The following is a 25,346-nucleotide window of genomic DNA, read 5'->3' as shown; positions in this document are numbered from 1 at the left end:
GTTTTCTCAAACTGTATATGCTGATCTCTCCACAATACCAGAGGAGCTCTTTGATTGGAGACCAGACTCACTGACCCACGGTGTTACTGAAAATAGCGGCGTGTTTCCAGTTGCCCAGTCTTGGCAGGAACTCGTTGCTCCTCCTATTTCCCAACAGTGCATTTAAAACAGTCCCTACTGTAGACTGTTATAACACTCAGGAGTAACTTGGATGAGTCTTGTAGATACACAGGCATCTGAAGCACAAGCATGGGAAGTGCAGGTGGTCTTTAGCCCCACTTTCCAGGTGAGAAACTTGGTCCAGGGAAGGCTTGGTGCCCCGAGTCATCCATTAGTTAGTTCCTGAAGTCTAGCATGTCCCAGGCCTTCCAGGGCTCTTCCCCATGCCTGTGGTGTAGAACCCATGGATCTAGACTCTGTTCTTCTTGGAGGTGGCACTTCCCTCCCCTCATTGGTCTTTTAGTCACTGGTGCAGGGCAGATGGCACAGTGGATACAGGTTTCAGGGCTGGCTATCTAGGAGAGGCAAGAAAGGCATCAGGCTGCAGAGTTGAAGCAAGTGCTTCATGTCAGCCCTGCTCACAGGCCTCATCCGGGAGGGCTTTCCCCATGGCTGCCTGCATGTCTACTCTTGCAAGCATGGGCATTTACTTGACTTGTAGTCCCTGATGATTTGTGGACAGTGTCACAAGTGAGTGAACTTCCCTTTTCAGGTTTGTCTTGTTTTTGAGACATAAAGAGTGAATTTGGTGGGGCTGGGGATGTGGCTCAAGTGGTGGCATGCTCACCTGGCGTGCATGAGGCCCAGGTTCGATCCTCAACACCACATACAAAGATGTTGTGTCCGCTGAAAACTAAAGAAAATAAGTATTGAAAGGTGTTTCTCTCTCTCTCTCCCCGTCTCTCTCTCTCCCTCCCTCCCCCCCCTAAAAAAAAAAATAGTGAATTTGGTGCCTAGTATCCTAGTTCTAATTGTCTTTGGTTTGATTGTTGAAAACTTTTTAAATGACTTAGAAGAGAATGCTGGGAACGTTTTCTACCCTGTGACTTTCATTTAAAAATAAACTTGCATTACCACTCCCATGTTCCTGAGCCTTCCTGGCTTAGACAGCAGCCCCACTGTGTGTTCTTAATTATAGCCTTACACATAAATGATTCCATGTTTTAGAAACTGTTTTTGCTGTTAATTTTTAAGCACAACTCGGGCACAGAGCTCAGCCATTGGTCTCAGCCTCTTAGGGATCCCTGGCAGCCACCTGGTGAAGTATGTCGCACTCTGTTTTGCCCATTAATTAAGAAATAGTCTGGCATGTGGAGCTTTGCAGATTTTTCTTAAAGTACTCTAGGGGCTGAAGGGTAAGCACATGACTCTCTTCAAATAAGTAATCAAGCCAGCCTGTCCCATGGCAGAGAGATTAGTTCCTAAGAAATAACATACCACAAACGAATGACTCTTAAGTGCTAGAGTCGGAAAGACTGGGTTTGAGTCCTAGCCTGACCCTTGCTAGTCATGGAAACACACATTCTTCTTTCTTCTTCTCTGGTGCTTCAAGAGAATGTGAGTTACCAAAAAGCAAACAACAGATCCCTAGGACATTCACATGGAATTGCCCAAAGATGAGCAAGCACCTTCCTGAGTAGAAGGGAGGGAGGAAAATGGGACTGGGCAGTGGTTCTCAGCTGGCAGGGATTTTTGTCACCACTCCCTGCCAGGCATTTGACACTACCTGGAGATGTTTTTGACTATCGTAACTAGGGAGCAAGAGCTTCTATGGCATCTAGTAGTCAAAGGCCAAAGATGCTTCCAAACATCTGACAAAGTACAGGACAGCACCCTCACAGCGAAGAATTATCCTCTCCAAAATGTTAATGATGCTTACTTCCAGAAACTCTGGTGAGAACCAACATTTCTTCAATCTGCTTGTTCGATTTAATCCATTCTTATGCAAGGTGAAGTTGCTTTATCCTCACTCTGCGGGGAGAGAGTGACCTTGAGTGGTGGTGAAGAAACTTGCCTTTGATTATTCAGCTACCTCTAGGTACATGTAGCATTTTAGATGAGATGTGTATGCATCCAAAACCCACCTCTTCCTGCTGCCCAGGAGGTAGTGTGCCCCCATAATTGGTGCTTTAGGACTGACAGGGTGAGCAGCCACTTGAGAGGTATGGATAGAGATGCAGATCTCAGATGTGTGTTGCATCGAGTGGCTTTTGAGGTCTTTCCAAAGGTTCACATCCTCTGATTCCATTTTGAAATGACATTTGTTTTTTGTAGTTCCAGTGTTAGAGTGGCGGGAAGCTCTCCCTTGGCCACAACCAGTGAAATCCCTATGCTTTGTCTGTGCACCTGTGAGTCCTATTCCTATTAATATCCTGGCCCTATCGGGCCAGAGGGTTAGGGTTCCACACAGGGGCAGCCAAAAATGCACCCCTCCCCCATGCCATCCACATTCCCTGCCCAGCAGTTATTTTTACCCGCATGTGTAAATGGGTCCAGCTATTTCTCATTTGGGAGAAGAGCGGAGGCGTGAGGGGGAGGGGAGGAACTATTTTATACTGTTAGAGATTCCTATTGAATATCAGTTTGCTAATCGTATGAACTCTATCAGTTTCACAGATAATTACGGTTTCTCTTTTGTGGACAGGGAAAACTGAGGGGTGGACCTCGTGCTTATCAGTCCCAGCCGAATTAGAATAAGCTGGAGAGCTTTTGAAGCCCATCAGTGTCTGAACTCTTTCACCAGAAATGTAATTGTCCAAAGTGAGGAATGTACACTGGTTTGAGAACTTTGCGGGTGATTCCAGGCCCTGCCAGGCTGAGAGCCTCTGGTCCTTGTCACCCTGAGTCCTCACATGCTCTGGACCTCTCTCCTAGAGAGACTAGAAGAAGACCTGGATCTCTCTCCTGCCCATTGAGTCCTTGATTTCAAGGAGTAGAAGGTGTCCCATACTCTGTACCTAAACTGGCACCTGTTAAACTCCAAAATTCCTTTGAAGTTCTTAGTTTACTCTAAAGATACATGTGAAATTAAGATACACACTGTTTTTCCCAAAGCTTTGAGGATCTCCTCTCCAGGATTTCTCACCAACATTATATGCAGAAAAGAGAATTTTTTTCTTCCCCTTCTTTTCCTGCCTTAGGAGGAAGAAGTTTTAAATAATTAAAAAATTTCATTCAAAATTTACTAAGTATCTAGTTAATGGGCTAATAACTTTGCAATGGATTTTATGCTTTTAGACATCTTCAAAATCTTTCTGTAGACCTAAAGAATGTATTAAACCTTCTCAAACATTTTTTAAGTTGACATCTGTCATTTATCATTTGTTTAATAGGTTATTAGTCCAGTAGTTGCAAAAGAGGTAATTTCAAGTATGATGAATGTTACACGTGTGCTTTATTTTATAAAGCATCCAGTACAATAGATAATTTAGTCTTGTGGTTGCAGATACAATTCATCTTAATGGAAAATACCTATCATAAATTGAATTAATAAACTCGGTCATTGTTAAAACCATCATCCATATTTGGCTTATTTTCTGCCAGAAAAATATTTGACATCATCTTTTAAGCCAAATAAAAAGATCGGCTGGATGGGAGGGTGGTAAAATATGCAAGATACTGTCATTCCAGAAGCCTGTCATCTTGGTGTAGTTGGGTGGGATCTCCCCCTTGCCCTCAGTTCTGTTTGTACTCACAAGAGCCAGGCATTTTTTAACCATGCATTTTGACTCCAGAGGTTTTTATATCCAGTAAAACAGACTGTGGTAAGATTCAGTAAGGATAAAAACAAAAACAACCCTTCTTTGAAAGGCCTGAGGTTGTATTTCAGAAAGGGGGAGTCAGGAAAGGACAGGCCCCAGAGCCCAGAACTGTTATTAGTCAGGTCAGGTACAAGGAAAAGAATGTGTGGACAGATTTAGAGGATGATTTGTTTGGAATCATCGATGCCCATGTGCCCAGGAAGTCTTGTACCTCCCCAGCATGTGCATGCACCAGTAGGAAGAACAAGGCTTTAAAAGGTATTGAGGTAATGGGCTAGGGCTCAGCGGCAGAGCACTCGCCTAACATGAGTGAGGCACTGGTTTCCATCCTCAGCACCACATAAAAATAAAAACAAAATAAAGGCATTCTGTCCGTCTGCAACTACAAAAAAAATTTTTAAGACATTGAGGTGAGGGGAAGGGGGTTGGGTAGTGTAAAAGAATAAAAACTATTCAGTTCCATTTATTTTTCAAGCTATACCTTACTCATTTCATTTTTTCTATTAAAATATAAGCAAGGGGAAAAGGGCACATGCAAACACTGCTCAGATCACATTCCTTCGGAGCTGGCAGCATTGGTGAGTGTGACCCCCAGGGGGTGTGCACCAGGCACTGCAGCATAGCCAGCTAGAATTTGCTGAGGAGTGGGAGCTGTTCGCGGTTTGCATGAAGGCATTGGTACTTGAAGTTACAGCTGTCCCCTCTCGATGGTGAGTGTGGGTGCTGGAGCCGATGGCAGACGCAGCAGACTGCCACCTGCCTGCTCTCGGGCAGGTTCCTTAACCTTCTGACAGCGCCTGGCACAGAGTGGGAAACTGCATGTGAGCTTGTCATTCTTCACAGTCCCGAGGTTCTCCCCAGAGTTTAGCTGGAGCTTTTCCCCAGCAAACTTTGATGGAGTCACTGGCCAGCGATATGATTTCAGCCAAAACATGGCCAGTTCAGAGAGGAGACTTGGAAGGATCCACCAGGGATGCCAAAGCTCATAGTATGAGGCTGTTTTAATGGAGCCTTTAGGAAGGGTCAGTGTCCTTGCATAAACCTGGATGACACTAGTTCAGAGTCTTCGGTCATTAAAAGTCCAAGAATGAAGTTTGTTGACATTACCCTGAGGTCTGTCTGCTGCCTTGTGGGATTGCGCACTTGCACGTGGTTGGCCAGCCAGGCAGCGAGGTGGACTGCTAGCCTCCCATGCCCCGAGGAAGAGCTTTTAGCATCAAGTTTGGGAATGAAGTCAAAGAATAAAAATGACCTCGAGTCCGTGGGAAACTTCGGTTCATTTTTCCCCGTCATCGGGTTTGTTCCCCAGCACTACATTGACTATGGGTGCCTGTTGCTATTTCAGGTTTTTGACATCTATACTTTGGTCCAGGTCAGAGACGATAGAAGAATATTTTCTTTATACATTTATTATTAAAATGACTCGTAGAAAATCTAATTCTAAAAATTTCTCCAGAGAAGAAATTGAGGCACTTATCCTGAGAAAGTTTTCCTGCAATCTTGAGAAATTAAAACAAATTGTACCAAAAGGTAGAAGCACAGAATTAAACAGTATTAGGTCACTAAATAAACCCAGTGACACGTTTTCATTTAAATAAACTTCCAAATTCAGTCTCAGATTAGTTTGCTTTGTAACAAATAGAATGTATGAGAATGCTTATTTTTTAGCAAATTATGTTCATTAAAATATTTTTAGTTTATTCATCAAATTTAATTTTCACCAGGAGGTGGTAAGAGAATGACATTGTGCCTCAGGGTTTTGTTTTGTTTTGTTTTGTTTTTAACATTTGCGTTATTTTTTACAAATAAGATAGCTTTATAAGAAGCTTTCAGTGGCCTTTGCCCTGGAGATTTTGTGCAGATAAAACGGATAACTGTGACACCAGGTCCTGCCCCAGAACCTTGAAGGGTGACGAGCAGTGGCCTCTTCTTTCCTTGAAAAGATAACACAACTGTAGCTTGCCATAAGCTGTCTGAAACCAACCATGTCTGGGCTAGAGAGGAGGACGCCTCCCACTGGACCGGGAAGGAAGCACCGGTGATGAACGCGTAGGTGACAGACCGTGTGGTGTGGGCTCCTGATACCCTACTGCCTGGAGAGGGCAGCAGTCTGATCCCACTGTCCCCTTATTTGCACTTATTCTTCTACGGTCTTCATGTTTGCTTTACATCAACAGCAAGTCAGGGACATGGGTTGCTGAGGATTACTGATGGCACTGGGCCCAGGACCTTGCTAACAACCTTGCCCTACTGACAGGAGAGCCCAGGAGTGGACTCTTCTGGGTGGGTGCCAAGCCCTTCACTTCCTGAGGAGCCAGACCTTCATGGTGACCCCTCAACGTGGGTGCCCCCAAGCAGGCGACCCTCCTAAAATGCAGTCCTTACCAGTTGTGTCAGTCAGCTTGGCGTCACTGTGACCAAAAGACTCGGCAAGAACAACTTAGAAGAGGAAAAGTTTATTTTGGCTCATGGTTTGAGAGGTTCAGTCCACGGTCAGCCAACTCCGTAGCTCTGGGTCTGAGGTGTGGCAGAGGAAAGCAGCTCAGGACCTGACAGCCAGGAAGCAGAGAGAGCCCCGCTTACCAGGGACAAAATATAAACCCCAAAGGCATACCCCCAATGATCTACTTCCTCTAGCCCCAACCTCCATTTAATCCATTCTAGTGGATTAATCCACTGATTAGGTTTCAGCTCTCATAATCATTTCACCTCTGAACATTCTCTCGTTGTCACACACATGGCAATACCTCATATCCAAACTATTACATAGTTTAAAATCTTTTGTCTTTTCATGTAAGTGAGCCACATGGGACCCTTAGGATCCAGCCTCCACTTCCTTCCCCTGCACTGCTCTGTTTCCCCCAGTGGCCTGACTTCTATGCCACAGGCGGCCTCTGCACTCATGATTTGAGCCTGATGCTTCTGCAGTTCATTCCTCACCCCACCCACCCACCCCATCTGCCCTGCAGCATGCCCTTTACATCCTCTCTAAAGTTATACCAACCTTGACTTTGGGCTGAATGAGGCACTTCCCCCTGGAGATTCCTGCAGCATTCTGCTCATGCCAGTGTCGGTATCCACAGCTTGTGTGGGGCTGTTCTACCCAGAAGTGCAAGACCCTTGCCGCCTGTGGCCACTGAGCAATGGAAATAGATTGTCCAGAGTAAGATGTGCGAAGTGCAGTCTGACTGGCTGGCCCCTCCCTGCAGGAGCTAAGGAGATTCTGAGTCTGCAGGTCTCTTGAGGTTTTGAATCTAGTTCCCAGAATTCTTACCCAGCATTCACACCCCTCGAGTTCACTGGGTATTAAATTCTGATTATCCAATGCTTCTGTTTGCAAAAAAGTGTCATTCCTGCGGCCATCTGTTGACCCTGCAAATGGAAACATGCTTATATTTGGAGTTCAGGGGTGGGGACTGAGTATTCTAGAGCCTATTCTAGAGCCTCTTCCACCCACCCAGAGAGGGGACCCATCAGGCACATTGTATGCCTCATAGCTGGACACCTGGAGCAACAGGGACACATTTGAGCCCACCTAAGAAAATCTCTCAACGCAGTTTACATGCCTGGTTGGGCCCCAGACCAGAGCCAGACCGCGATTGCAGGACTGCTCCCTTCTCTGCCAGGACAGTTGAACCTTGCTCTATCTCCCCGGACCTTCTGTTTTTTTCTGAATTTCCCCTAAAAAAAAAGCTTCTCTTAAGGTAGATGGTCTTCTTGACAGCAGTCACAGGCCGCCCAGAGAAGTTCTGCCTGCGCGCCTGGCATGGTGTTCCTGGGACTTGTAAGAGCCTGTGAGTGTCCTGAGGTTTTTGTTGACATGGGAGTCTTGTTTGTTGATATAAATAAGAATCAGTGTCTCCAGGACACACCGCAGTGTTTTAGTGAATGGCAGATTCAATCCTTCCTTTCAAGACTAAATGGCAGGGGAGATGGTAGGGTGAAAGCCATAATGAAATGTCTACCCATGTGGATTTAAAAACAACAACAAAAAACAAACCTGAGACTTGCTTGACCTTGTGTTCTGGGGTCCATGAAGTCAGTTTTGATAAGTGCATGAGCATTCAGAGAACATTTCATTGTGGCACTTTTTTCTTTAGTTTTAGAGGAATGTAACAGGATTATCATTTGATGACAGTAACTGATGACACATTTCACAGCAGTTTATCATGAAACCTGAGGCCCCAGGGGTGAATCTGGGACTTGTGTGGTGGAGGCTTCTTCCCCGCAGCCTCCTTGATGGAGGCCATTGTGTCTGCCTGTTGAGCAGAGGGAGAGACAGTTGAGGGTTCTCTTTCCTTTTGTCTGTGATGAGAATGCTGGTCTCTCACTTTACTGAGATTCGAATGAGGGTCTAGGAGGAATCGTCTTTGCCACTTAGTTACTTCCCATGCTACAACCGCTAAAGAGACAATGTATTTTTAGCTTTGGTTTAAGTCTTCTGTGAAAGTTACTTAAGCCATCGTGGCTTAGATAATTCAGAATGCACATGCTTCCTAAGTCACTCCAAAAATGTACCTGTGCCCTGCCTGCAGAGCCCTGTGCTGCAGGAGGAGGCTTCAGGCAGAGGTGGTCTTGAGCACTGGAGCTGGGCAGGAAGGCAGGTGCCATGATTCTGGCTTTGTGTCAGAGGCAATTGTGATGTCTACCTTGATGTGTGACATTAAAAAAAAAAAAAAAAAAAAAAAAAAAACTATAGTGTCTTTACTCTAAATGCTGATTCTGTAGACTATGTTGTAAATTCTGTGTAGTTTTCTTCCATTTGTCTTAAGAAATTCTGATCTAGCAAGTCACTATGTGATTTCCAGGGTAAAACTTTAGGCAATAAGTTGTTCTAAATGGCTTTTATTTTTTTGTAGCTGAGTGGCCCTCAGATTGTTTGATGATGGGACACACACAAAAAAAGATTCATTCTGGATCGGTTCTTAGCACACACATTTTTGTATGTGTGTAACTGAAATAAGTTTTTCAAAATAGTACTTGTATTTCATGTTAAGGCATTGATATTTTCTGTTCTTTTATACTTTATTTTAAAAAATAGGGGCTGGGGATATAGCTCTGTGGCTGAGTGCTAGCCTAGCATGCTCAAGGCCCTGGGTTCTATTCCCAGCAACAGTAAAAACAAAAAATACTTTTTTGTAAACCCCTTGTGGGGTTGCAGCTTACAGCTTCAAAAACAGTTCCTCACTAGGTATGGTGGCTCATTCCTGTAATCCCTGAAACTTGGGAGGCTGAGGTAGGAGGATTGCAAGTTCAAGGACAACCCTAGCAGCAGAGCAAGACCCTGTCCCAAAATAAAAAATGGGATAGGGATGTGACTCCGTGGTAAAATGCCACTGGGTTCAATCCCTGGTACGGGGGGCGGGGGGGGGGGAACCCAACCCTGATCCATAGCTGTAGTACTTCATGGGTCATTTTCCCCAAGAATTGCCCATACTTTTTGATACCCTTTGCCTAAGGAGCCTTGCAGCCCCAGTGTAATTGTGGGCCACCATCCTGGTGGCTGGTACTTTTCTCCCTCCACAGCCTCCTTCCCTACTTCTTGGCTTCGGTGGGAAGTTCACACCATGCCTGGCCTTGCTGCTGTTGCCACTGCCTGTGCTGGAAGGAACCCGGTAATGGAGTCCTGGTGTGTGATGACGTTGGTGCTCCATCCTTCAAGCCCAGCTCTGACCCAAAGATCAGAGACTCTGTGGTCCTTCTGATGCGTGTGTTGAGAAGTTGGGTCACATGTGAGGTGTGAGGACAGATAAGCCTGGTGTCCACTTCACAGCTGGAAGCTCTGACCAGTGCTCACTGGGGAATCTGGGGAAGAGCCCAGGAGCTACCTGGGAACTGTGGTGCTAGTCCTGGTCCCAGGGCCTCTGGCCTTCACATACAGCGGCAGCACACCTCTGCATGACGTGGCACACCCTGCTGTCCTTCCTTCTGACTTAAGAGAATCATTGGTTTTGAAGTGGGGAGGAGTGGGCCTGAACATAGTCCATCAGTGTGTAGTAAGCAAGCTCCAAGAGACACTGCTTGATTTGTGTGTGTGTTTCACTTTTTCATTAATGGAACATGTATTTTTGTTTCACCTTACATGACACATGTCAGGAGCGCCACTGGACGTGGTCACTAAATTGGAAAAATAATCCGATGGCTCAGCAGAAGGGGACCTGTATAATTGTGTTACTAGCCTGCAGTGTTTTCACCCTGGAGGACGGGGTGGCAGGTCGTGGAGGCTGAAATTCGCAGTGTCTTACCACTTTAAAATCACCACAAGAAATGCCAGCATTCACTTCACAAGTTAATTTGTAGCTTCTTATAGTTAACATGATGTTTGGAAACAATTTTATAATACAAATTACTAAAAATGTGTTTTTTTTATAACATTGGTATAAAATGTCACATTCGGGTAAGTGACATCCTAAGACAGTTGCGAGGGCCTTAGATGTTGTCTCTTCAGGGGCCCAGTCAGAACCTCTGCCTGTCATGCCATCCCTGACAGCTGACCATCACACAGGGGTGTCAGAGGTGTCCCCCTGCTGCCACACTCCTGCACATCTTCTCATGACAAGTCCTCCAGGAGAGCTCCTCGTCCTCCCTCATCCCACGACAGCTCTTCTGCAGTGTTGAAGCCGTTTGTGAAAATTCACGTCGTGCCTTTAGCCTAAACACTTTATTGCCTAAACTTTCTCCCGTTTGGGCAGCAAAAGGATGTTTTGAAACCTACGCCTCTTGGCCAAACGCATCTTCCATTGACTGGTGGAATGTTGCTTTAACCCCATTCATTTTGAGCCGGCATTATTTGGGCTTGATTCCTGTTTTATTTAAAAGAATACTAATTTAATAAATAATAATTTATTTCTTAAGCGATTTAATTTTATTTCCGTCTTCCTTGATGTAAATAACAGCCTTCTCCTCCCTTTAGTGGGGAGGTTCCTTTATCTTTGACTGTGTTAGAAATTGTTTTTGCAACGTGACAAGGAAACTTGATAAGGCAGGAGTGGGTTTCCCAGCCTCACAGAACCTCGGGGGAATTCAGCAAACTGTTTCATGGGAGAAAAGGAGCTGGTGGAGTGGGAGACCATATACCCAGTAATCACTGTAATGGAACCCCCTAAAGTTGCAGGAGACTGCTGTCATCCGAGTTCCCCTTCCTCACCCTTGAAAGCCAGCATTCGGGGAGAAGCCCAGGGCCAGAACTCGCCTTGCTTTCTTGCCACTCACTGAGATGCGGCAGAGTGTGGGTTAAGAGCAGCCTGGGAGCCAGCCTGTCAGGAACTTGGCAGGTCACACACCATTGAGCTTTCCTGTCTATGCAACGGGTGAGATAATGGTGCCTGCCTCCTGGGCTGCTCCAGGGTGCGCCACAGCTTTGGCACCGAGCGCTGAGTAGGGTGAGCACTCTGGCAGGGTTTGCTGCTGCACCGTCAGTATCGGCCTCCTCTCTTTAGGTGTCTGGCAGAGCTTAACTCATGTTATCAGTTTAGAACCCAGACATCTCCCTAGTAAAGCAACATGGCACCTAGATGTTTTGTGAATTTTTGCTGGAAAGCACTTCGGGGGAAAAAAAATGCACTTGGGTTCATGACTCATGAGTAGCTTTAATGATATTGTCTTCTGAAGATCAATCGCATCCTGTGACTTCCTACATCAGCAGTGACTGGAGGAGGAAGAGGAGGATGGGTGGGGTGGTGACAATACCCGTCTGCTCATATTAGGTAGACACACAACTTATGGCCAATAGGCAACAAATTTCCATTTCTTGTATGATGGTACTGACATTTATACCAGTTTTAAAACTATAATGAAACCGGCCTAACGGAGGACTAACACTGGTGTAAGTCCATGGGGAGCAAAGCTGTTGTTTTCCAGGCCTTCTGCTGACTGCTGCTCTCGGTAAAATGTAAGGAACTGATGGGCGCCTCCCTTATAGTCTTCTGTTAGAGGAGACCTCCCCATGGTGGGTTGTGGCAGGGAGAACTGAGAAAGTTCTGAAAGTCTCGAGAGCTCAGGAGCTCATCTCATTCTTCACGAGCACCCCACCAGCACTGACTTTGATTTCTCATTATCCCTCATGCGTCGTTTAGAGCAGACAGAGATGGGCTTTCCAGTTAATCAAATTTTTTTTTTAGCTATCTAAAAGGAAATTCTTAAGCCTGGAGCAAATCATTTCAAAAGATCTTGTTCATATTTACCTGCTGCTCCACTAAGTGGAAGAAGAGAATGTTGTTTTCAAGTATGGTTGGAAAGTCGTTTCTGCAAATTGGAATATTTCTGAGTAAATCAGCAGAGTGAAAGTTAGGACCCGGGATTCAGAGTGAGCAAGCTGGGCTCTCCTTTGGCTTTTCCTCAACTAGCTGTGGAATGGGTTTGAAGCCATGTGAGGAACTCTCCAGCTCTTATGCATTTTGAGTGTATGTTTCAGTATGCTACATATTTCTATATGAGCGGCAGGAGTCCTGTTCTGATTTGCACCTCTGGTCATCTGAACACCAGAGGCCACTCTGTAAACCTTGTACTGTGAGACCTGGTGTGGACGCAGCTGTGAGACACCCTGTAGTCCAGGTCAGAGACTCCTGAACCTGAGTTATGACTTCCCTGGTCACTCCCAGAGCCCGAAAGGGGTCCAACGTGTATCTCCTAATGAATTCTACCTGGGTCCCATGTAAGTCAGGAACGAGCGTGCTGTGTGGTGGATGAGAGAGGGAGGGGTTTGGCATGTTCAAAAATTACAGGACTTGATCCCCAAATTTTCAAGCAGTGTACTTACTGGATTGAAATGGCGTTCATCTTTTAGGATCTGTGGTTCATAAGATTTATTAATAACTAAGCTATGTACTCTTTCCCTAGACACTCAGCTCTCAGGAAGCCCTGGGTTTATGGTGCAGGATAAATAAATAGTTGTTAAAATGTTCTCAACATCTCTATACTACCTTCCTTTTAAAATGGGCCCAGCTCTACTCCCAGTCGCTCAGTGGCCTTCCATGTTCATGTCCCTGAGTGACCACGTTCACAACCCTGAGAGATGATTCCTTAACATCCTGTTTGGTAGTAAATGCCAACCAATGTCTCAGACAGCCGAAGACAGTTTGCACAGGGTTTTCTGCGCTCGGGTCTCCTGGTGACTGCTTTCTATGCCTCACCTTGGCCCTCTGCCTTCAGTCCCCACTGCATTCAGGGTCAGGCTCTGAACCTGTCTCTTTTTACAATGAAACTTTTTTTTTTAAAAAAAAAAAAAAGGAATGTTTTACTGACACTCATTGAATAACTGACAGCATTAACCGCTTGCTTTCTTCTTTACAGACACGAGACGACTTCCTGGGCCAGGTGGACGTGCCCCTTAGTCACCTTCCGGTAAGGACAGCTACATGTCTGTGTTGCATACTGAAGGTTGAGGCTCCTAATTGCTTCCAGCTGGTGTGTTTGCAGAGTGGCATTCCCTCACCACCACTGAGAGGCCACAGTGAGAAGCCTTGGCCACGCCCCCTTCCTGGTTAGAAGGTGGGCCCTGTGATGGGATGGACAGAGGCTCTCTTAGTTGTAAGATCCCATGTGTCTGAGTCACATGAGCACTCCTGTCAGCCTCCTCAGCTCCATCTCTTTTCTGCTCTAATTCCTCTACCTTTGTGCATCACAGAAGGGACATATCCTTATGTCAAGCCCCTCTTCTTGTTACTTGCTATCTTTGCTCCCAAATCCACCCTTTGGTCTCTGCTGCTATTCATTTCCCTGGAAGTCTACCTGCTGTGTGTCTTAGCTATTTTTACCCAGTTGGGCTTACAGCTTTCTTGGTTGGCATGGAGATGGAAGAGATTCTGAGTGGCCTGACCCCTGGAAACCCTGACGTAGCATTAGAAAGTGCACTGAGCTACCACATGTGCGGTCACTGGCTTTCCTCTGTGCTCAGATGGGCAAAACAGTTGAGGTTGTTGCTACAACTGCTTTGGGGGACGTCGCCTGCAACCCGAGGCAGTAGATATGGTGTGGCATCAGACCTGGTGGAGGTAGATATTCCATATTCCACTTCAACTTTCCAGATCGTTCCATCTCCTCCTGGCCTTCTTTCCCTGGGCTGCACAAAGTAACATAAATAGGAGCTGTGAGAAGAGAGTCAAATATTTCTGCCTTACAAGGGTGCTGTGTTTTGTCAGTGCTTTGAGTACGTAGCATAAATAGTCTATAAACTAGAATGACTTAAACCACCTAGCGCAAGCCTCCCGCTGTGTGGAGACTGGGGCCATTCCTGTACGTTAAATGCCAAGCCTGGATCTTCCTGAGGAAGCTGTGAGGAGATGTTGGGAAGGAATGTGCTAGCAAGCTGTTGACTCTCGCTCACTCAGGGAACCTATTATGGGAGAAAGGGTTCAAATGCATTCCCTCCCGGAGGACAGGAGCAGACGTGATAGCATTGCAATATTTTTTGTTTCTACTTAAAAACCTGAAGCTCCAAGGTGCCTCAGGAAGGGGTGTGTGTGTGTGAGGGGAGAGGGGAGGTTTCTCCATGAGACCAATTCCTAAGTCATCAAAAATATATATATATATTATTTTCATTGGTTCACATTGAGAGGATATGAATGTCTCGTGTGTTGTGAGGAAAGACTCTGCATTGCTGCATCTCTAGGTTTCTACTCACACTCTTCAGATGAAGCTATAATCTTGTCATGATTTTAAACAGTGGTGTTTGGTTGGTTCTTTGGGTGCCCCCAAGTGCCCTTTCCCTAAAGTAACAAACGACACCCTGGCTAAGATGCTTATAAAAGGCATCAGTTAAATATTTAACGCTGTGCCATTAAGCCCTGTTTGAGTGATTTGCTGGTGGTTGGTTTTGAAAGGTTGGGCCATAGCTTCCAGAGAACAGAAGAATGTTCCTGTTCGAGACCAAGTCGGGCAAAGGGAATAAACTTCACCTTGGGATTTTGAGTGGTGGGTCTCCCCTGATGAGTCTCTTTGCATTGCCCACCTGCTGTGTGTCTTAGCTAGTGTTGACCCTTTGGGGCTTACAGCATTCTTAGTGTGAGCTTTCAAAGAAGAAAGCAGTGTGAGGCCCAGGGGAGAATTGAAACCAGGTTAAAGAGGGTGGGGCAGTGACCCCCTGGAGTGGATGTGTACTCCAACCTGAGCTATGTGGATGAAATGATGGATCCTCCCAGTTACGCATGTGCCTAAAGAGCAGCCTGCAGCCGACCTCCATCCTCCCCATACTCCAGGGTGACTAGCTTTTTGAGCCAACTCCATTCAGGGGAATGAACCACAAAGACCACAAGAGAGGACTCGGGTTACGTTCTTTATCTTCCTTGTGGTCATGGATCCTAAGTAGCATATTCTGAAAGGGCATGGCTTCTAGTCCCAGGATTTGAGGTGCTTTCCTGTACGTATTTGATCATACGTGAAGCATACTTAGGGAAAAATTGCAGAGTGTCATTAATTGAATCTGATGATGCTCGAGTGTGAGTGTGTCACATGGAAACTAGCACTGGAGTCTGTTTTAGGAATAAATAACGTCTGCACTCTTCTTGGTGGCTCCATAAGCATTGTCAAAATAGATCATCTATGACCCATAGATTCAATATTTGTCAGAAGGACCAAGTTTCGGATAAAAGAAAATATCAATCTAAGAAAGTGCTCCAGCTGTCTTACCAGTCCTCAAGGAAGCTATTGGAAACAAGGACGTGGTGGCCGAGTGACCCCTGCCAGCTCACCCAAGCCTTTTCAGGGGGTAAGGAACCTGGGTGTAGGACTGTGGATTGATTTGATATGGCCCCCCTCTCTGCTGGAGAATTCATTCCTTCAAATATCCACGTATAGACAGGACATAGTTTTTGAGGATGGTTCAGTGAAACAAGTTCCTCTGTGGTGTGGCCAGGTGCCTCCATTACAGGAGCCACACCTGCGAGTTCAGCATTTGAAATGTGGCTGTGCCAGGGAGCTGAATTTATAATTCTACTTCATTATAATCAAGATTTAAGCTTACAGAGCCGTATGTGGCAAGTGGGCTGCCACATGGAATGGCACTTGGGAAAATCAAACCAGAGATTCCTGACGGAGGTCAAAAGCGTCTGATTCTAGATTCTTCTTTCCTCAGATAAGAGTTCTTACTACCAGGGCACCACAGGTGGGAGTTTCCATTTCTTTTCCCTCACCTGAGGCTGTTTCTCTCCAATTCTACATATGTACCATACTAAATATATTTAATTTAGATAAGGAAGGGCTTTGCATTTTGGTTGTTTTCCAAATCTACATTACTGCCTGTTCCTTCATGCTGACGTGTTATTCACTTATTTATTTTAAGGCATTTCAAGCCTGGAACGAGGCATTGTCTTGTTGCCCAAGAAATTATAAGCCCTTCTCTTTTTTGAGGGGGAGGAGGGTGCCAGGGATTGAACTCGGGGGCACTCAATTCACTGAGCCATACCCCCAGCCCTATTTTGTATTTTATTTAGAGAGAGGGTTTCACTGAGTTGCTTAGCGTCTCCTTTCTGCTGAGGCTGGCTTTGAAGTTGTGATCCTCCTTCCCCCAGCCTCCCAAGCTGCTCGTCTCTGCCTTGCTTGCTTCTGCCTGCAGATGTTGCCAGCCCTCAGTGACACCCCTCATCTAAACCAGGAACAGGACGAGCAAGGGTCGAGACAGGAAAGTGGATTTGGGATAGACTCTCATGATTGTTAGGAAATTGTTTTTGATAATTTGAATAATTCTGTTTTATGTTTTGTGTGTGGTTTGGAAAAGGACACCTTGGAGGCCACATAACTGATTGTTGTTGGCGAACTCTTCCTTGTTAACTCTAGAGGCCTGTCGCTGTGGTTGCCAGTGGATATTGGTGTTTACAATGTAAAAACTCACGTTCAGATTCTGAGGCTTGGCTCTTCCGGTGTCCCCATTTTCAGTCATGAATTTCCTGTCCTAGAGATACCTCCCAGGCAGACTAGAGGGTTTGCTTAGCCTCCCTGGCTGGGCTCGCCTAACAGCAGCTCCTGAGTGGAGACCTACAGGTGAACAGGCTCTTCTCCTCCACAGCCCACTGCCAGGAGCTGGGTACCTGGGTTAATTAAGGGTCCTGTTGGGCCTGTGAGCCATTGGTGCAAGTCCAAGTTGGCACTCTGCCAGAAGATGGGGAGGAGGGAGCTGGGAACCAAGAGGTGGGCAGGGAGGTGGTGGAAGCCTGGGTTCCACATGGTAGAAACACACTGCCTCAGTTCTCAGCTGCCTTTTCCCCCTCCGATCATGGATTCCCCAATGCTTGGTTCTTACCAGATACTTCCAGATGCAGGAAGAAAATCTTGGAATTGTGGTTCACTTTCATGTGTGGTTGTGAGACTCAATCCTCCTGTTTTATTTGTGGGAAAAGTAGATAGGAAGTAGGATTCACCTCTGTCTCCGTCGCTTTATTCCAGATTAACTGTTTATCTTTAATACCTCTTTTCCGTTTTATTTCATATCAAGGCGAGGATTGTAAAAGAAGGGGGAGCCAGGGGAGGGCAAATAGGATTGGTAGGCTGACCCTTTATGTAGGTCAGAGAATTAAGGAAACCTGAATCCTTACTCTAAGAAGTCTCCAAAAGTCAGGCTTTAGAAGAGGGCTCTGTCAGGCTTTATTGACTGCTATGTGGGAGATGGGTGAGTTGCCTATTAACCTTAACCAAGATAGTATGTCTTCCTAGAATGAGGGTGCTTTCCATAGAACGAGGGTGCATGCACAGATGAGACCAAGTTTCCATCCAGCTCTGTGACAGAGCCCCAGAGCGGGTCCAGTGCTCCTAAGCAGAGGCATTGGTGGCTGGGATGACATGCGTGTTACCTAGGAGATGCTGGCAGCAGCAGAAATGGAAGGCTGTGCCTGCAGGTCCTATTGCCTGCAGCTTAAACGCAGTATCTCTTGTTTTCTACTCTGGGCACCGGAGCAAACCTAGATAGCTGTAACTGTACGTGTTTGTTGATTGTTTTAAACTTCGCTTTCACATTTGTTTGCTAAATTCAGTGCATAATTACTTAAAAGTTCATAGAGTATTTGATCAGTCGTATCTACCAATTATTTAGGGACAAAAATAACTCCGGGGCTTGTATTAACAACAGGATGAAATTCTGATGGGGTTTTCTCACTGTGCTTCTGAGCTTTTTCTTCTTCTTGCTCAGTTGTAGCTCCCTTGCCTGTAGAGACCCCAGCCCTCCCACCTCTGCCCAGCCAAAAACCCCACCTCTGTGGGCAGTGCCCGGGGGCAGAGTGCTCTTGTTACAGTGTTCTGGTCTCCCACTTCAGTCAAGTGCTGCTTGGTGCAGCTGTGGCTAACTTCTGACCTTTAGCTTTTCCCAAAGTAAAAAGCATTTTCAGGGTGCTGCCCTAGCTGCTGTTTAGTACTTGAGGGTAGCCAAGGTGGTCAACATTCTTTCACTCCTTTTCTATTTACAGCTCGTGGCAACTGATCCTTCTCTTGTGTGCAGAATCCAGTGTCATGGAATGTGGAGGGAGTTGAAGGGTATTTATGTATTCCCAAGTATATTTTCCAGATGAGGAAACTTAAGACCAGGGAGAGAGATGACCTGTCCAACAATTGGCAGTTGTTCACAGTGCTGGACCCCACCCCAGCATCAGTGTGCCTAGGCACAGTCAAGGGTGTGGGGGACAGGAGTAGCCTGAAGCTTGGGAGCTTCTGGTGGTTGCAGGCAGATTTTGAGTTTGAAGAACTAGGAGACCCCCCCACCTGTCCATTTGCCTGCAAAAATAATTTATCTCACCATGTGTCATAGTGACTGTACTTTTTGCTAAAGCAACTGTCCTCTTTAGGATGACAGCAGGGTATATTCTTTTGAATTTGCATCTATTTGTGATGGCTTCTCACTAGGAGCATCCTTGGTACCCTCCTGGGATCCCCGCCTGGCTTCTCTCCAGGTAGCATGAGCAGGTTGTGACCTGGATAAATGCATGTAGTTATCTACATGGTTACCATCCTGTTCAGGCTGGAGAATTTCCATGAAGGTGAATTTTCATCTTTAGTGCCCTGCCTCTTGTTGCCCAGCATTAAGTTGGCAATACTCCTGTGACAAGAAAATGTAGAATTGACTCATGGCAATAATGGCCAAGCTTGTTAGGTGTGGTAAGCACCTTAGGACTGTGGTAAGCCACTACAACTAACTGACTTAACCTTCCCAACAACCCTCTAAGATCCAGTCACTGATTCGTTTTGTAGATGAGGACTTTGGAGCACAGAGAGGTAAGGACCCTCTGGGCCACACAAAGCCAGGGCACAGACGGCTCGATCTTGAGGTGCTGGTGCTTGAACTACATGGTGTGTGCACAGATTCACTTCTGAGTCTGCTGCTCTTCCCCGCTCACTCCCTTGCTCTCTATTCCCCGGGTCCTTGTGCTAAGATCCTGTAAGCTGTGCTCATGCTGTGGGTTCCCCGAGGTTGTGCTGTTCTTCCTCCCACTTCTCCACCTGCCACAACCTGCCCACTCACCCCAAAACCATTTTGATCTCCAAGTCAGAGCCAGTCTTTTCCCTCCACCCTAAGTCTTAGAGATTGTAGCGGCCCCATGTCAGTGGATGTGTGGAACCACAGAGCCCCGTGCACTGTGACGGCCCCGCCCATGCAGCTGAACCCCAAGGCCAAGACTGTGTCATAGCCACCCGTCACTGCTCTAGAAGTGTTTGTTGCTTGCATAAATGAAAAAATGAAGGAATACCAGCAGTAGAATTCTTGATTACTGAATGTTCCATTATGGGTAATGTATATTTAAAGTTTTTTTGTTTTTTGGTAGAAAATGTTCCCCAAATGTCTGATTTCGATTTACTATTTTAACTAAGAACAGTCCAGAGAATATAATTGACTTTGTTCAATGATACACTAGAATTTCAGGGCCTCAGTATTTTTGATAGAGCAAATGAACTTATAACTGTGCCTGCTGAGCGCCAGGCAATGCTCTTGGCACCAGCAATCCAGGGTGAGCACCTTCAAGACTCTGATCTCATGGGCACATCCTAGAAGAGATGGATGATAAACTCATCAATAAACAAGAGTACAGGATAATTTCAGATAGCAATAGGAGAAGATAAAGGAGAGCGGAACAATAGAGGAGGACGAGATAGGCTCCATGGTGACAGTTTAAGATCAGGGCTCTGGGGGTGAGATGGCAGATGGAGACAGCCAGGCCATCTGGAGTCAGCTGTCCAGCAGAAAGACCTGCCAGGGGCTGGGTCCTACTACAGCAGGATTAGATGTGATTGGCACAGATGACAGATGAGGCCAGGGTGGTTGGCATATGAGGAGTGGTCAGGAAGACTGGTTCATAATGAGGATAAAGGTAATTAAAAACCCAGTCATATACCTTGTAGGTCATAGGAAGGAATTTTAATTTTATTATGAGACAAATAGGAAGCTATTGAGAGGTTAAAGCAAGGAATGACGTCAGCTGATACCATTTCAAATGTGATAGTTTGCACATACACATCCTTTGTATACTAAATCATTGTACTCTGGTTTGTCTCTTGCTATAAAAGTAAGTATTTTAAATTGCATTTAATTGAAGAGTCTAGATATTTGAGGTTTTACAAGTGTAATATTTTTAAAAAAAATAATAGTAACAGGGCTAGGGCTGTATCTCAGTGGCAGACCACTTGCCTAGCACGTGTGAGGCACTGGGTTTAATCCTCAGCACCACATAAAATAAACAAGGCATTGTGTCCATCCACAACTAGAAATATATTTTAAACTCCTTTAAAATAATAGTAACACTATGTTTCCCAATGTCCTGCTTCGTTAGGACAGACAACTTCGTACAATAAAGTTAATACTGATTTCTTTTCACATGATCAGATTTCATCTCATTTTAAAGCTCCTACTTTTAAAAAGTAAGTCCCAGGAGAGGATCAGTTGGTGGCACTCCTTGGTCTCTGTGCTGGAGATAAATCTTCAATTCTTTTAGGCTAATGACATGATGTTTTAATGCAAGAAATAAAGTTGCCTTCAAAAATTAGGTCTTGAGGCCTCTACATTTAGATTTCTTGAGTCACAAGGGAAAATAAGACACCAGTGACCCTTGGTTCTCTGAAGCTGATCAACTCCCTGAGATTGAGGCCGCACCCTGCAGTTAGAAATTACACTTGGCAGCAACGGCTATAATTTTGTCATTTGTCTGTGGCAGGGGTTGGCTCCTAAAACCCGATGTGGATAGTGACATCTAGTGGATGTTAAGTAGACAAAACCTTGTGTGCTATCAAATGCTCAATCAATCATCTAGTACCAGTGGAGGAACCAGCTTCCTTTCGCCTTGGCCATGTTCTAAAGTAGGAAAACGTATTCTCTAGAACCCAGATTTCGGTCTCCAAAACACAAAACTGTCAGGAGCATGGAAGCCTAATTTACTTTTTCTTCTCGTAGACAGAAGATCCAACCATGGAGCGACCCTACACATTTAAGGATTTTCTTCTCCGCCCAAGAAGGTGAGGCTTGGGGTGGGCGTGGGGGGCGGGTGCTGTCCTGCTGGCTTCAGGCACTGGTTTCTTGGGGGACAATTTCAGCAGTCCCTGTAAGCAGGAAGGATGTAAGCCAGCCATATCCTTTATGACCAATTTTCTCTCTTTACGCAGTCATAAATCTCGAGTGAAGGGGTTTTTGCGGCTGAAAATGGCCTACATGCCGAAAAACGGAGGTCAAGATGACGAGAACAGTGAGCAGAGGGACGACATGGAGGTACGCAGAGGAGCCGCAGGCCCTGGCCTGCTTCCTGGCTCAGTGCCCTGACATTCCACTGTGAGGCTTTGTCATTGAAAGGGGAAAGAAGTTTATAAAGTTAAATATGAGAACACTTAGTGTCCCCAGATACATTTTTGATGGTCGACCAGTGTATTTTAGTAAAATTGAGCTTTTTTTTCCTCCTCCTGTGACACTGACTGGACAGTGGGTCTTTAGACAGTGTGGAATACTCTGTGGACAGCCCTCTGCCCCCAGACTCCCCTCACTCACCAGGGCTGTTGTTGCTTTGGGCTCTGAGCTCTCCCTAAATTCCTGGTTGTACCTGAAGCTGCCTCAGGTGGGGTGCTAAGGTGATTCGGAAGGTCTCTCACCATTTCTTATTCATTCGACCCACAGGTGATAGCCTGCATTAGAAGAGCTCTCCTCTGGAAATACCATTTTGAAATTAGTTTTCCAGAGCAATTTACTTTTTTGCCCTCCCGGCATAGTGGCCTCTCAGCTTTCTGGTCACATACCTGTGCCATGGGTCCCCTTGTACCTTTCTTCACATGCCTGAGACAGTGCTGTTTTCTTGGACACACTCTCATTGTTCTGCAAGTGCCCATTGACCAAGGCCTCTCTGAGGCTGTCTCCACATCTGTTTGCAGCCGTCACATATACGCAATACGTGAATAATGCGTTGTGGGCAAGCTGACCAAGCCCCCATGAGTACCAAGCCGTGTTCGCAGGTGGCGCTGGCTGCTGGCTTCGCAGCTCCCACACGTGGAGAGGACTGCAGTGGGTGGCAGGCCACGGTGGAAGCTGATGTTTATTTCAAATCCAAGGAGTTTTTTTACACTCCTCTTGCCTTCCAACTGCAGTAACCAGTGAATTACTTAATTTTCCAGTGACTTTACTAGGGGATGTTAGGAAAGCAATACTTAATGCCTAAAGTATGTGTTGTGAAAATGTCTCTCTCACCCCAGTACCACGAAGCCTGTTTGTGTGCAGAGCCTGAGGAGGCTGCAGCAGCTTCTAGACGACTTCTTCTGGCTCCTGGGATTAGAGCTGTCCAGGGCAGAGGCTTCCCTTCCTCTCCATGCTGGCCTCGGGGCCATCCTCCAGGGACCATCAGAGCCCTGGGCTTTCCGATCACCCGGGCCATGCTTTCTGTTAGAACGTTTGGGTTTATGGCTCACCTTTACCCTCAGGAGGTGTCCAGTGAATGTCAGCTGTAACATGGCCCATGGTCACTGGCTTCCTACAGCCCTGTTATTCAGGTCAGAATAACAAACAGGAAACATGACAGGGGTATAATGCGACTTAAGTGACTTCACAGACTGCATATCCCAACCTGTGTGGCTCCCTGCAGTGGAGTCCTCTTAGCAGGCAGCATGAGTAAAACCACTGCTCAAAAGATTTGGGGACTTAAATTTATTTTATTTTTTATTTTTTTGAAATTCATCCAAATTTGACACACGAAGCCATTGCAAGAACCAGGGCATGGCAGAGCAAGGCAGATCACAGAACACTGGCTCTTCCCCACCATCTGAAGAAAAAAACTCATAATCTTCATTGAATTTTGTTCCACAGCATGGGTGGGAAGTTGTTGACTCCAATGACTCGGCTTCCCAGCACCAGGAGGAGCTTCCCCCTCCCCCTTTGCCCCCAGGGTGGGAAGAGAAGGTGGACAACTTGGGACGTACTTACTATGTCAATCACAACAACCGGACCACGCAGTGGCACCGCCCCAGCCTAATGTAAGTACCACACGGTGTGGGGGCACCCGGTCACCCCTGCGGATTAGGTGTGAATAGGGTGACTCTGCGACAAGGCTGGGAAATAAACCATGTGTCAAGCAAGTGGCTCCTCACTGAAGTGGGGACATGAGAGCCAGCAAACGTGGGTCAGGAGGGAAGATGCAGTCACCTGATGTCTTGCGCTGCAGTTTCAGTATGAGCTGATTTGCTTCGCATGTATTCTTTATATGGAATCCTGACATCTGTTTTTCCAGGAGTTATTGTATGTTTAATGATTGTATTGCTTCCCTCTCCTTTAGCAGATTCTCCTGACTGACCCAGAATGCAAAACAAGCAAACGGGCTTTGCAGTTTTCTGTTTTCCTTTGAATTGTTTGATTTTTATTTCTTTAAATTATTTGATTTGGAAACCCTCTGAAAAGCTTTTTTTTTTTTTATTTTGGGAAATGTATATATTATCCCCTTTGTATGATTAGAAATGCATTAGAGATTTGGAAAGTCAGAATTAATAATTATTATTTATTCTAATCATTCACCAGCTTCAGGGGTGCAGTGAGCCAGTTGATGTTTTATTCCCTCAACATTTTTTTTTTCATAAAAGCAAATGAATCCTAGTTAAACCTCAACTACTATAAAAGGTTTTGAAGCAGGGTGTTGTTAAATGATAATACACAGCAAGATATAAATCTAGTGATACATAATAGAGAGCAAAACCAAAGTATTAAGGAAAAGAAAAATTATTCTAGAACTTACAAGCTTCCTAGCAATCAAGACGAGTGGGTAGTTATCAATTATTGTATAATTCTCAATATGCAATGAAGGCAGGAATACTAGCTGAGAACATTTTCTCTACAACCCATATTCTGAAAGAAATTTGTTAGTGATACTTTTTAGATAGGTGGTGTCAGCGGTATACTGAGAAGTGTTCTTATAAACCTTTCTGAGAGAGCGCAGAGATACTCTGCATATGACTAAAGTGGAGAAGGTGACCAATTTGGCCGGTTCAGGTTTTACTTAATTTGGAAGTAAAGCTTACAGAATCTGGAGCAACGAATACCTGATCCTCCCTGAGCCTCCACGTGGGTTCTCATGAGTATCATTTGTCCTTGGTCACTTTGGACTGCCCATTAGCTCATTGTTCCCAGAACAGCATAACTATCAAGACATTGGGGTAATGCTGAACTATTCTTGGCTCTCTTTTTTTCCCATAGAAATACACATGGACATGATTTAGTTGATACTATTTATTTGCTCATAACTTTATTTATTCCCATATTCCCTCTCATTAAAAATCTTAGCTATTAAAAGTATGATAAGTCATTTGACTACTTTAGGTGTTTGTAGTAAAATTGACCATGGACCCCTCTTGGGCTTGGCTGCGTCCAGTGATGGGAAGTAGTAACTATACCCTAATGGAGCACCTTCCTCCACCTGCCCCAGACAGCACAAGAAACCAGAACCTGAAAAGGTGGCATTGCTAAGATGGCCAGAGTATCACGTGACCTTTGTGGAAGAGGGACCGGGAACAATAAAGGGACCAAATCACAAAGGAAGAAGCAGAAGTAGCTAACACATAGATGGAAAGGTCTTCAGCTTTGTTCATCCGTCCCTTGCAGATTAAAGTCTGTGGTTTTTTGAGATAAATGGGGACACTTGCTACTTTCTTGACATCACAGAATTATGAAGCTCTAATGAGGGAATTCCTGAGAAGACACTTTGGAGTGTTCTCTCTGCATTCCATCTCCAAACTCATCTCCACGTGTTCATTAAATAAGTACAGATTCTGTGTGTCAGTTGTACCTCAGTAACTTGGTTAAAAACAGTACCACCTTTGAGGACAGCGTGTCCCAGAGAACCAAAGCAAACCAGAGGGTGCACCTCACGTAATGCTGGCTCCTCACTAAGCCAGAAGCAGCGAGGGGAAATGCCGTTCTTGGCATGAGTTCAGGTTCCGGCATGGTTTCAGGAGAAACTGGGACATGGCTGTCCCTGTCAGTGAGGCATCAGTACCAGAGGGAGGGGCTGAGCCAGGAAGGACATCAGCAGAACTTGGTGGAACACAAGGATGCCTTCCTTTCCAGATGGCTCGGCTTGTAGAAAGCAAGACAAAAGTCAGGGGGATGTCGGTCTCCTTGACAGAGACCTTTCGTCTCCTCTGCACTTTTATGGATTG

At 45.6% G+C, this 25,346-nt stretch overlaps 1 protein-coding gene across 7 annotated transcripts in view; it reads left to right on the top strand.

Annotated features, from left to right (window-relative positions):
* The window catches only part of Nedd4l (NEDD4 like E3 ubiquitin protein ligase), a 304,979-nt gene that overhangs the window by 216,667 nt on the left and 62,966 nt on the right, over nucleotides 1–25,346 (top strand). For 6 of the 7 annotated variants that reach the window (XM_076836530.2, XM_076836529.2, XM_076836528.2 and 3 more), the window contains 4 exons: nucleotides 13,053–13,103; nucleotides 21,121–21,182; nucleotides 21,330–21,432; nucleotides 23,008–23,174. In XM_076836530.2, the coding sequence (XP_076692645.1) occupies nucleotides 13,053–13,103; nucleotides 21,121–21,182; nucleotides 21,330–21,432; nucleotides 23,008–23,174 (383 nt within the window). Of the gene's footprint in view, nucleotides 1–13,052; nucleotides 13,104–18,169; nucleotides 18,219–21,120; nucleotides 21,183–21,329; nucleotides 21,433–23,007; nucleotides 23,175–25,346 lie in introns of those variants that run through there. The other variant, XM_076836532.2, reaches the window with a different exon arrangement.

This window comes from Callospermophilus lateralis, chromosome 17, assembly GCF_048772815.1.
Source record: "Callospermophilus lateralis isolate mCalLat2 chromosome 17, mCalLat2.hap1, whole genome shotgun sequence".
In the NCBI taxonomy this organism is placed as follows: domain Eukaryota; kingdom Metazoa; phylum Chordata; class Mammalia; order Rodentia; family Sciuridae; genus Callospermophilus; species Callospermophilus lateralis.
The sequence above is the reverse complement of the archived record's forward strand: the minus strand, read 5'-3'. Positions and strand labels throughout refer to the sequence as shown.